Source organism: Notothenia rossii (genome assembly GCF_949606895.1).
Source record: "Notothenia rossii genome assembly, chromosome: 9".
NCBI lineage: Eukaryota > Metazoa > Chordata > Actinopteri > Perciformes > Nototheniidae > Notothenia > Notothenia rossii.
The window spans coordinates 37,375,521-37,389,324 of NC_136907.1; the positions used below are offsets into that span (position 1 = coordinate 37,375,521).

General features: G+C 39.6%; 1 protein-coding gene across 2 annotated transcripts in view; it reads right to left on the reverse strand.

Annotated features, from left to right (window-relative positions):
* Window positions 1-382: 382 nt before the first annotated feature.
* The window catches only part of cUnh5orf22 (chromosome Un C5orf22 homolog), a 34,304-nt gene continuing 20,882 nt past the window's right edge, over window positions 383-13,804 (reverse strand). For both annotated transcript variants that reach the window (XM_079647931.1, XM_079647930.1), the window contains 3 exons: window positions 1,670-1,736; window positions 1,160-1,299; window positions 383-1,059 (listed from right to left, as the gene is read on the reverse strand). In XM_079647931.1, coding sequence (XP_079504057.1) covers window positions 903-1,059; window positions 1,160-1,299; window positions 1,670-1,736 — 364 coding nt within the window. In that variant the 3' untranslated portion in view covers window positions 383-902. The remainder of the gene's footprint in view (window positions 1,060-1,159; window positions 1,300-1,669; window positions 1,737-13,804) is intronic.

Here is a 13,804-nt window from a genome sequence, read left to right on the forward strand (position 1 = left end):
TGCTGAATACACTTTTACCCATATATTGGCATTAAGATAATATATATTTTACACATGTTTGGAATTATAGTGATACGTTTTTGTTTAATAGAAGTGTATTGTATTCAATACAATAATCGGAGAGAAAATGCTTACAACCCTGAGCAAAACATTTGAAAAGTTATACAGGGCCACCCCTCCCTACGCGCAGAACACGTGCATTGCGTAGGGCCTCATCTTATGCGCAAATGCGAGCAATACCCATTTGTTTCAGTGTTCAAATATAAGTCGTGTCTCAGTTTGTGAGCTGTTTTTCTTATACCATATGAAGAAAAACAGTGAGCTAAACAAATGTGTGGAGATTTTTCTCTAATGACAAATTATCTTTTTTCTTTTTCAGGAGTCTCTTGTGTAGCAACTGCAAGTTGTGGTTTATTGACATTAAAGACAGATGAGGAATTATTTTAAATGAAACAAAGCCTTCAGTATTGCACCCAGCTGTAGTAAGCATGTTTGTAGATTTGTGGAGATACTATAGTACCGTAGTTTATCAATTATCAATGTTAAGAAAAAACCGACAACATTACTGCTGGGATTGCTCTAAATTCTTGAATATAAACTCCCTGAAAAGGGCACCAATATTCATTCAATGCTGGCCTGAGTCTGCACATGGGATTTGTTTACGATGAAAAACATAGAATATTACCAGATTTCAAATGTTAACATATTACATGCATAAATAATGACCGACAGTCTCAGAACATGTTCCAGCTTTTGGACATAAAATATGAATTTACTTCAAGTTCATTACAACTGTATCTGACATGTCATTTTTTCAAGTGCTTGTCTATTACAAACTGTACATCCATTAAATGTGTGTGTTTGTGTGTGTGTCTCAGTAGGCTGGTTTGTGAGTGTGTGTGTTAGGAGGCCTGTGGTTGGCAGTCCTGAGTCTCTGTGCTGCTGTTCTCATAGTCTCTGTGTAATTCCAGTGGTCCGTACAGGTTCTCCAATACAGCCAGTACTCTGCTCTGCACCGAGTCCACCTGCTCTACGGGGCAGTATTCATCCAGACTGGACCTGGACCACACGTTCAAAAACACATTTCATTTATTTTTTAACTCTGACTCTTATTAAGTACATCTGTAACTCCCATGAGGCTCTGCATGCTGTTATTTACCTGGACATGGTGACCAGTGTGGGTTTGGGCAGAGCCTTGAGAAACAGCTGCACGGCGGAGATGAGTCTGTCGATCTCCTCGTCGGAGCTGATGTGGTGCGGCAGCTCCCCCGAGTCACAGGTCAACCCAGCCTGATGGACCTGAGGGAACACAGGGAGAGAGCAGAGAGATCAGATGTGAGAGGGAATAAAACAACCCTGATGTATTTCATTGTATTCATGCCTTTACTTTGAAAGTCCCTGTACTTTATCATTATCAAATCACTGCCGAGTGTTTTATTCACGTCACACTGACAGGTGAATGAGCGATTGTCATTCTGAGTGAACAGTTCCATCCCATGTCGCAACCTCTAAGGTTTTCATTTGTAATGTGTGAATAATCTACGTACATAGACACCTCTGTATGAATTTGTCAATTATTGCTTGAGTTTCACAAAACCTGTAATAATCAGTATAGTAGAAGCTGTTGTATCAGTACACTCACAGTTCATAAGGGCCTTAACATTCTTACCATTTCATAGTCAGGGCATGGGTTTCTGGACTTTAAACTGGAAACCAGTCGGGCTAATGAAGACATGCTGGAAAACAGAAAACAGGAAGATAATGCACTTTAGGTGTGCCTGGTGGAACAATGGACAGAATAAAGTAATGTGCATGGAATTAACAGTCACACAATGAAGGATCTGGATAATTACAGACGTGCTACACTTCCTACATCAGTGCTGATGCTCAATGATCATGATCAATAAGCACCCATTTCATATAGGGAGAGAAGTCACTTCATAATCGTCACATCACACACATGCTTTCATCTGGTTGGACATGTTGGACCTGTTCTCACTGTGTGGGTGTGTACATGTTACATGATACATCTTTTCCATTCAAATGAATTCCGTTGTAGTTCTGTGTTGGGGCTAGATTGGTTCAGTTTGTTGAGTCTGAGAGGAGCCGGGTTTTAACGCCACCGTTTATATCCCATCAACGCCAGCGAGTGTGCCTCACAATAATGTGATGCATAAGGCAAATTAATTATTGGCCTTAAAGTAGTGTTAAAAACGAATTATGTAACATACTGCCTGGTTAATGTTCCATAACGTCTATATGTACAATATGTGGAATTGCGTTCCAGTCACTTTGCGATCTCGGCACTCCTGCAACATCTTTCTAATCTCGCCATGAACTGATGTTGCTCTGCACTAGCCTCTTATGTATGCGTTATGCCTTATGGCAGTTCAACCCAATCACTGGCGACAAGATGGCGACACGAGCGAATGCTGCGAATGCTGCAAACGCAGCGAACGCTGATCTCCTAGAAATTAAGGACGCTTTATCCAGCATTACCAAGGATATAAGTGACTTAAATAAGACCCGAAAGGATGATAGCATAACAATTAAAAAACTGCTGGAAACGATCGGAAGCATGGAGAGGATAATGAAGGAAAAAGACGAGAAGATTTTCACGCTGGAGAGAAGGATCGAGGAGCTTGAACAACACACCCGAAAAGAGGATGTTATCGTGATCGGATTAAAAATCATAAAACCATATTCCCAGGTAGTGAAAGGAGATTCTGTGCCTTCTACAGACGGAGACGGACATGATTCGGTCGAAACACAGGTGCTCGAGGCACTTAACGATCGTGGCGTGTACCTGAAGTCTGAGGAGATTGAGATCTGCCACACACTTGGGAAGCCGTCGGAAAGTGGATTCCAAACGGTGATCATAAAACGTGTGAGCAGAAAGACAAAAGTTCGTATGATGATAAACGCCAAGAAACTGAAAGGGACCGGAATCTACATTAACGAGCACCACACGAAAAGGAACGTGGATATTGCAAGAACTGCGAGAGACCTGAAGAAGAGGAACAAAATCGAAGCTACCTGGACCAGGGACTGTAAAATATTCATCAAAACAAACAAAGGAAAAGTATCGATTGTGAAGGACAGTGAGGACTTATCTATATTTTAATGAACTCTGAGGATAAGAATATTACTCCCGCTATTGGTAAAGTATTGACAAATAATGCAATTACATCTATGCGCTATTTTCCCTCACTTCATTCATTAAGCGTGAGCCAAAAGTTCCATCGACCACTCGATAATAATCCGTTATATTTAGTTTTGTATTTTGTCCTGTGTGTTAAAATTAATCTCCTGTATTGTATGATCAGTCATGAATTTACCTCCGTGTATGCACCATCAACTTAAATCACCCAGTCCCAGTGACCACAGTGACCGGAGTAAACTCTAAGGATTTAAATCTCTTTGATGAAAATCTAATAAGACATAACTGTTTCGATTCTCACATTGACCCAGACTCTAATTTCTTCAGGAATCTTACCAACAACTGCTGCTACTATAGCAAAACACTTTTTAACTTAGAACTTAAAGCTATTAATGGCTTTTCATTAATACACTTTAATGACCGTAGCCTTAATGCAAATAGTGACAAAATCAAACTATATCTTCAACTCATAAATAGGTCTTTTGACATCATTGCAATCTCAGAGACCTGGCAAACTGACTCAAACACTGTTGACAATTTTTTACCCGATTATGTGGCTTTTCATATGAATCGCAAACTCCAAAGAGGTGGAGGGGTTTCACTGTTTGTTAAAAACAAACTTTCTGCGAGATTGGTAGAAAGTCTCTCCCTCTGCTGCAACAACCTCTTTGAATCTGTCACCGTAGACATTGAGCTAAAACAGAAAAAACATATACTCGTCTCATGCATGTATAAAAAGCCTGGAAGTAATCTTGAGGAATTTAATGAACAAGTAGAAAAAATGCTCAGACCTCACAGAATTAAAAACCTTTATGTGTGAGGAGATTTCAACGTTAATATATCAAAATACAACTCGCTCCAACAGTCGAGACACTTCATGGATATGTTTTCTTCTCTCTGGCTTCTCCCTCTAATAACCAAACCAACCAGGTTAACTAGCACTACTGAAACCTTAATTGATAACATTTTCACTAACGTCCTTGAAACGGAACATAATAGTGGGGCCCTGATCACTGATGTCAGTGATCACCTGCCAATATTCACAATTTGCGGAAAATAACCTGTAAATAACAAAGAACAAAAGAAATACATAACTAAGCGGACATTAAATGACAGTTCTCTAAATAAATTAAATATCAACTTAAAAAATGAAAAATGGCAAAAGTATTGGAGATTCAAGATGTAAACAAATCCTATAATGAGTTTGTAAGGATTTTCATGCAAAACATGAACGAATGTTGTCCATATATTAAAATTAAGATTGGCAACAGGAATAATAATGACTCAAAACCCTGGTTCACTCGTGGACTGAAAAACGCTTGCTGTAAAAAAAAAAATGCACTATATAGGACATTTTTGAAAAGTAAAAGTACTGAAGATGAAAGTCGTTATAAATTGTATAAAAACAAATTGACTACAATCCTTAGAAACTGTAAAAAACGATACTTCTCTGAAAAATTAGAAAATGCTATAGGAGATATGAAAACCACTTGGAAGGTAATTAATAGCATAATTAAGAAGAAAAGAACTGACAACAGAAATGAATTCAAGAAATTCCAAACCGAAGTAAAAACCCCAACGGATGTTGCAAATAGCTTTAATGAGTTCTTTACTGAAACTGGCCCCAATCTGGCGAGTAAAATCAGCCCAACTTCATCTAAAGTGGATGATTTTCTGAAAAACTGCAACCAACAGAGTATGTTTCTGAGCCCAATTAAAGAAAAATAACTGCTTGATATTGTTAATACTCAACAGAGTAAACAGTCCAAAGATTATTTAGGACTTAGTATGAATATTGTTAAACAAGTTGCACCAAACATTGTAGCCCACCTAGTAAATATATGCAATAAATCGTTCCAACAAGGTATTTTTTCCAATGAAATGAAAATCGCGAAGGTGATTCCGGTTTTCAAATCTGGTGATAAATCTAGTTTTAATAATTATAGACCGATTTCTTTACTACCACAATTCTCCAAAATCCTGGAAAAACTCTTTAACAGCATTCATTCCCCATGAAATGTAATATACTATGCCCCAGCCAATATGGATTTCAGAAAAATCACTCTACTTCTTCAGCAGTAATTGAACTGGTTGAAGAATTTACCAACAACATTGAGAAAAAAATTATTACAGCTGGCATATTCATTGACCTTAAAAAGGCTTCTGATACTGTAAACCATACCATACTGCTACACAAATTGGAACATTATGGCATAAGGGGTCAAGCCAAATAATGAGTCAAGAGTTATCTGATAAATAGGCTACAATATGTGGATATAGACGAGGCAAAATCAAACAATCTTCCTATAACATGTGGAGTCCCTCAAGGATCAATTTTAGGTCCAAAACTGTTCCTGATTTATATCAATGACATAATCAACACCTCCGACATGTTAAAATTCATTTTGTTTGCCGATGATACCACCATTTTCTGCTCCCATCATAATCTTGGTGATCTTGTTAAAATTGTTAATGCAGAATTAGAAATACTATGTAACTGGTTTGCAGTAAATAAATTATCCCTTAATGTGGCCAAAACAAATGACATGTTATTCAATACGAAGTCTGAGAGTAGAAATGAATGTATTATATGGATTTGCAATACTGAGATAGAGAAAGTTGGTGCAATTTTTAGGACTCATTGTTGATGAAAAACTCAACTGGAAGCACCATATAAATGATGTACAAACTAAACTGTCAAAAACAATAGGTATTTTGTATCGTACTAAGAACATTCTCGAGGAAAAGATGCTCAGAACTCTTTATAACAGTCTATTTCTCCCTTACCTTTATTACTGCTCCGAAATATGGGGAAACACGTACTCAACAAATCTACAAAAAATAATAACATCTAAAAAAAAAGTATTACGAATAGTCTGTTGTGTTGGTAAATATTAACACACAACTCCCATATTTAAAAAACTCAATCTATTCAAATGTGTTGATATAGTTAAGCTTAAAACAGTACTGATTATGCACAACATTTTCCTTAACAAAATGCCTACTAATTACTCCAGCTAACAAGTATTGGATATTCCCAGTATTACTTACAGTGGGGCAAAAAAGTATTTAGTCAGCCACCAATTGTCCAAGTTCTCCCACTTAAAAAGATGAGAGGCCTGTAATTTTCATCCTTGGTATACCTCAACTATGAGAGACGAAATGAAAAAGAAAAAAAAAAAGAAAAATCCAGAAAATCACATTGTCTGATTTTTAAAGAATTTATTTGCAAATTATGGTGGAAAATAAGTATTTGGTCACCTACAAACAAACAAGATTTCTGCCTCTCACAGACCTGTAACTTCTTCTTTAAGAGCCTCCTCTGTCCTCCACTTGTTAACTGTATTAATGGCACCTGTTTGAACTCGTTATCAGTATAAAAGACACCTGTCCACAACCTCAAACAGTCACACTCCAAACTCCACTATGGCCAAGACCAAAGAGCTGTCAAAGGACACCAGAAACAAAATTGTAGACCTGCACCAGGCTGGGAAGACTGAATCTACAATAGGGAAGCAGCTTGGTGTGAAGAAATCAACTGTGGGAGCAATTATTAGAAAATGGAAGACATACAAGACCACTGATAATCTCCCTCGATCTTGGGCTCCACGCAAGATCTCAGCCCGTGGGGTCAAAATGATCACAAGAACGGTGAGCAAAAATCCCAGAACCACACGGGGGGACCCAGTCAGTGACCTGCAGAGAGCTGGGACCAAAGTAACAAAGTCTACCATCAGTAACACACTACGCCGCCAGGGACTCAAATCCTGCAGTGCCAGACGTGTCCCCCTGCTTAAGCCAGTACATGTCCAGGCCCGTCTGAAGTTTTCTAGAGAGCATTTAGATGATCCAGAAGAGGATTGGGAGAATGTCATATTGTCAGATGAAACCAAAATAGAACTTTCTGGTAAAAACTCAACTAGACGTGGAGAAAGAATGCTGAGTTGCATCCAAAGAACACCATACCTACTGTGAAACATGGGGGTGGAAACATCATGCTTTGGGGCTGTTTTTCTGCAAAGGGACCAGGACGACTGATCCGTGTAAAGGAAAGAATGAATGGGGCCATGTATCGTGAGATTTTGAGTGACAACCTCCTTCCATCATTGAAGATGAAACGTGGCTGGGTCTTTCAGCATGACCATGATCCCAAACACACCGCCCGGGCAACGAAGGAGTGGCTTCGTAAGAAGCATTTCAAGCATTTCAGTTTTTTTCTTCTCATTTTGTCTCTAATAGTTGAGGTATACCTAGGATGAAAATTACAGGCCTCTCTCTCATCTTTTTAAGTGGGAGAACTTGCACAATTGGTGGCTGACTAAATACTTCTTTGCCCCACTGTATATTTGTGACCTGCTCTATCGAAATCAGTCGCATAGACCCGAAGACACATTTTGAGTTGTATACACTGCTGGAAAGAGGATGTTCCTAGCTTTCTAATGATATCAGGATTGTTTTTTTACTCCAAATATTAAGCGAAATATGTCACATTATATAATGACTGTCACCGGGTCATCATTTTGAGAAAAAGGCCTTCAAAGTTTCCTCTTCTCTGGAATCCATCGATCTGATTCAATCAATCAATCAATCAATGTTTATTTATATAGCCCAATATCACAAATGTTACATTTGTCTCAGTGGACTTCACAGTTTGTACAGAATATCAGTATGACAATACGACACCCTCTGTCCTTAGACCCTCACATCGTACAAGGAAAAACTTCCAGAGAAAACCCCACAGTTTAAAGGGAAAAATGGGAGAAACCTCAGGGAGAGCAACAGAGGAGGGATCCCTCTCCCAGGACGGACAGACGTGCAATAGATGCCGTGTGTAAATTGAAAAGATAATACATTTGCAACATAGGTAGTCCAAATGTTTTGAAATGCATGTGTGTATAATAAGAAGATGAATCCACGAGGATATCCATCCAGGACTTATGATCCAGGACCGCAGCCACGTCTCAAGATCCAGGACTCGCAATCCATGACACAGGACCGCAGGATCATCCATGACTCCGGATCCCGGCGTATATAGACACCAAAAAGAAAGACATTTGGGGAAGCTGGGTTAATCGGAACATGAGAGTACACAGGTATAGACAGAGAGAAGGAAGAAGTAAGATGTCCCCCGACAAACTAAGCCTATATCAGCAAAACTAGGGGCTGAATCTAATCAGCCCTAACTATAAGCTTTATCAAAAAGGAAAGTCTTAAGCGCACTCTTAAAAACGGATAGGGTGTCTGCCGTCCGAACACAAACTGGAAGCTGATTCCACAAAAGTGGAGCTTGATAAGAAAAGGCTCTGGCTCCCATTGTACTTTTAGAGACTCTAGGAACAACCAACAACCCTGCATTCTTGGAACGCAATGCCCTAGTAGGACAATAGGGTATAATGAGTTCTTTAAGGTAAGATGGCGCCTGCCCATTAAGGGCTTTGTAGGCGAGAAGAAGAATTTTAAATTCTATCCTGTGTTCTATAGGGAGCCAGTGTAAGGCAGCCAGAACAGGAGTAATGTGGTCCCTTTTCCTAACTCTGGTTAGTACACGAGCTGCAGCATTTTGAATCAGCTGAAGCGACTTGACTGACTTCTTGGTACACCCTGATAATAAGGAGTTACAATAATCCAGCCTTGAAGTAACAAATGCATGGACTAGTTTCTCTGCATCGTTTTGAGGCAAGATATGCCTGATTTTTGCAATGTTACGTAGATGGAAGTAGGCGGTCCTTGAAATTGATTTTATGTGGGCGTTAAAGGATAAATCCTGATCAAATATAACACCAAGATTCCTTACAGTCTCACTGGAGGCCAAATTAATGCCATCCATAGTTAATATATCTTTAGATAATTTGTTTCGTAGATTCTTCGGGCCAAGTACAATAACTTCAGTTTTGGTCGTGTTTAACATCAAAAAATTTAAGGTCATCCACGTTTTTAAGTCCTTGAGGCAGTCTTGAATTTTATTTAGATGATTAATTTCATCAGGCTTGATTGATAAATATAGTTGAGTATCATCCGCATAACAATGAAAGTTTACAGAATGATTCCTTATAATATTGCCTAATGGAAGCATATATAGGGTGAACAAAATAGGTCCAAGCACTGAGCCCTGTGGCACTCCATGGCTAACTTTGGTTTGCATGGAAGATTCATCGTTGACACGTACAAACTGAGAGCGTTCAGATAGATAAGACCTAAACCAGCCTAAAGCAGTTCCCTGTATGCCAACTAAGTGCTCTAGTCTTTGCAATAGGATATCATGGTCGATAGTATCAAATGCAGCACTAAGATCGAGTAAGACAAGAATAGAGACAAGTCCCTTGTCAGAGGCTATTAGAATGTCATTTGTGACTTTAACCAGAGCTGTCTCTGTGCTATGTTGTGTTCTAAAGCCAGACTGAAAATCTTCAAATAAATCATAGTTTCTTAAGTAATCACACAGCTGTTTTGCGACTGCTTTCTCAAGAATTTTTGAGAGGAACGGAAGATTAGAAATAGGTCTATAGTTGGCTAAAACCTCTGGATCGAGGTTGTGCTTTTTAAGAAGCGGTTTTATCACTGCTACTTTGAATGATTTTGGAACATAGCCTGATAATAAAGACATATTCATAATATTTAATAAAGAAGTGCTAATTAATGGAAAAACTTCTTTTAACAGCTTAGTTGGAATCGGGTCTAAGATACACGTTGATGGTTTAGAAGAGAGAATCATTGAATTTAATTGTTCAAGGTTTATGGCTGAAAAGCATTCTAGTTTACTATCTAGTGTAATATTATTAGAACTTACGTTTCCGGGAGCTGTTGATAACACTATACTGGTCAAAGGCAAGAGGTCATTGATTTTGTTTCTAAGAGTAACAATTTTATCGTTAAAAAAGCACATAAAATCATTACTACTGAGTGCTATGGGAATAGAAGGCTCAGTCGAGCTGTGGCTCTCTGTCAGCCTGGCTACAGTGCTGAAAAGAAATCTTGTATTATTCTTATTCTCATCTATTAATGAAGAGTAGTATGCTGCTCTCGCTTTACGCAGTGCTTTCTTATATTCATTGAGAGTAATATGCCAAATTAAACGAGATTCTTCAAGTTTAGTGGAACGCCATATCCTTTCAAGTTGTCTCGACTTTTGCTTTATTTTGCGGGTTTCGGCATTATGCCATGGAGCTAATCTATGTTGTTTTATTTTCTTCTTTTTCAAAGGAGCAACAGAGTCTAATTTTATTCGCAGCGCATCTGTAGCACTATCAACAACATGATCAATTTGGGGGGGTGTACATTTTGTATAAGTTTCCTCCCCTACATGCAGACATGCTATCGAGTTAAGTATTGGTGGAATCTCTTCCTTAAATTTGGCTATAGCACTAACAGATAGGTTTCTGCTGCAGGAGCTTTTGGCTAATGCTTTGTAGTCTAGTAACAGTACTTCAAAAGTTACTAAGAAATGGTCGGATAAAGCAGGATTATGCGGTTCGACTAATAGTTGCTCAATTTCAATACCATAAGTCAGAACAAGGTCAAGAGTGTGATTATAGCAGTGGGTTGGTTTATTTACACTCTGACAGAAACCAACAGAATCTAATATAGAATTAAATGCAACAGTAAGGCTATTTTTATCATCGTCAACATGAATATTAAAGTCACCTACGATAATTACTTTATCTGTTTTAAGTACCAAAGCTGATAAAAACTCAGAGAATTCTGATAAGAATTCTGAATAAGGACCTGGTGCACGGTACACTGTAACAAATAAGATTGGCTGCAAAGTTTTCCAGGTCGGATGCGTAAGACTGAAAATGAGGCTTTCAAAGGAGGTATAATTTAATTTTTGTTTAGTATTGATAAGTAAACTTGAGTCAAAGATTGCTGCAACTCCACCTCCTCGGCCCGTGCCTCGGGCAATATGAGTATTGATATGGCTGGGTGGAGTGGCCTCATTTATGCTGACATATTCTTCATGTCTCAACCAAGTTTCAGTGAGACAGCATATATCAATATTATAATCTGATATTAAATCATTTACCAGTATTGCTTTAGATGCTAGAGATCTTATGTTTAAGAGACCACATTTAATCTTCCTGTTTTGTTGCACTGTAGTAGTTGTTACATTTACTTTTATTAGGTTATTATGTATGACACCTCTATTAGGTTTTACCTTAAATTGTCCTTGGGCAGACACACACACCGTTAATATTGGGTATTTTATTGGGGTCGGGATTCCTATGGATGACTGCCTAGGAGAGAGCGCAGAGAAGCGTGTAAGACTGCGACTCTGCCTCCTGGTCTCAACTCCAGTTTGTCATGGATTAAGTCCACAGAGCCCTGAAATGTTTGCCGAAATGAGATTTGCACCTTCCAAAGTAGGATGAATGCCGTCTCTCTTAATCAGACCAGGTTTTCCCCAGAAGGCTGTCCAATTATTCACGAAGCCCACATTGTTTGCTGGGCACCACCAAGACAACCAGCGCTGAAATGATGACATGCGGCTATACATGTCATCATTGATCAGATTGGGGAGGGGACCAGAGAAGATTACGGTGTCCGACATTGTTTTAGCATAACTACACACCGACGCCACATTAAGTTTGGTGCATTCTGATTGGCGTAAACGAACATCATTACCACCGACGTGAATAACAATCCTACTGTATTTACGTTTATTTTTAGCCAGCAGTTTAAGATGCGCCTCAACGTCGCCCGCTCTGGCCCCCGGAATGCATGTGACTGTGGAGGCATCGGTCTCTAAATTCACGTGTCTCATAATAGAGCTACCAATAACCAGAGTTGGCTTCTCAGCGGGTGTCTCGCTGAGTGGGGAATATCTGTTAGATACGTGAACGGGTTGGTGGGGACCTGCGGGTTTCGCGTTATGCCCCTTCTGAACAGTCACCCATTCTCCCTGCTGCTCGGGAGTTGCCGGGGGACGGCTAAGAGGAGCTACCTTTTGCCGGTCCGCACCGGCTAACATGGGCTTTACTGTAGCTGAGTTATTTTCTAAGATGCGGAGCCGGGCTTCTATGGCTATGATTCCCGCCTCCAACCTAACAACTATACTACATTTAACACATGTATCGGTACCAGTAAAGGAGGTAGGGGAGTAACCAAACATGAGACAGTTAGAGCAGGAAATAGCACCCGAGGGTGGGGAAAGAGCCATGGCTAGCTATCAAGCTAAAGTAGCTACCGTTAGCAAACCCGAAAAGAGTGTAGGCAACTGTGGAGTTACAGTCGCTAAGAGAAGGAGAGTTTGTGAGTGCTTAAGCTGTAGTAACGTGTGATTACAACGTCAGGCAGTTGCCGTGATCAAGAGTTTTAAAACGATCGATTAAGTTAAGATAACAAGCTATCAGCAACAGAACAGGCACACGGGATACCCGGAGATGACAACAACAACCGGAAGTTACAACATGCTTACCGCAATAGTGGTCCGTGTAGAAATTGATTATTAGCAGAGCAAATGATCAAAATACTACGGAGGGAAGACATTTTCGTTTGGATTACTAGTCTGGGAGAAGCTCACGAGTGTGTGTGTGTGTTGATTACTCTACGCATTCATAATGTCAGCCGGAGGGAGGGGGGGTGGCGCTGCGGAAGAGCAGATTGCCTGTCATCTTCCCTTTACAAGCTTAAAGAATGTATTTATCTTGTGAGTTTGGAAATAAAAGTTTCATATTCTGAAAGCCAAGACTTTGTTTGTTTAAAATCAAACAAAACACCCGAACCCCGAAAAAATAGTAAACGCAAATCCACGTTTATTTTGAAATGAGCCGTTGCGACTTCCGACTGATTTTGATAGAGCGGGTCACATATGCATTTACTTTTGTCTTGCTCTAACTTTTATTTTATTTTTTAAAAAAATCCCAGTTTTCATTAGGTTTTCTTTATTTTTTTGTACTCCTTAATTTCTATACCTTTTTGACGAAATAAATGCCATTATTGACCTCAACTGCTGGAGTGTTAGGGCGTTGGAAGGAACCCTTTGAGGAACTCCTGAACCCGACAACTCCGCCCTCTATGTTAGAGGCAGAGCTGGAGTATGACGGGGGATCGACACCAATCTCCCGGGGGGAGGTCACTGAGGTCGTCAAACAACTTCACAGTGGCAAAGCCCCGGGGGTGGATGAGATCCGCCCAGAAATGATGAAGGCTCTAGGTGTTGAGGGACTGTCATGGCTGACACGTCTCATCAACGTTGCGTGGAAGTCGGAAACAGTACCGAAGGAGTGGCAGACCGGGGTGGTGGTTTCCCTTTTTAAAAAGGGGGATCAGAGGGTGTGTGCCAATTACAGAGACATCACACTACTCAGCCTTCCCGGGAAAGTTTACTCTAAGGCAGGGGTTCTTAACCTTTTTGACCTTGAGGCCCAATTTTTATAGTACAAAGTGGCCCGGGGCCCATTAAATATTAACACTGTATAGGTTTAATTGACCTCATTCTCGGTTTGATTTGTATTCAATAATAAACCAAATCCACTAACTGTTTAACAAGCAAAAACCTTATCAAATAAAATGACATGATAAAATGGGATCATCACAAATACTTTTATTAAACATGTGTATGTAAACCTACACATACTGTATCAAGACACCGAACAGGCTGATAATTCCTGGACCAAATCAAGCTGTGACAAGAAAAAATGTCAAGGA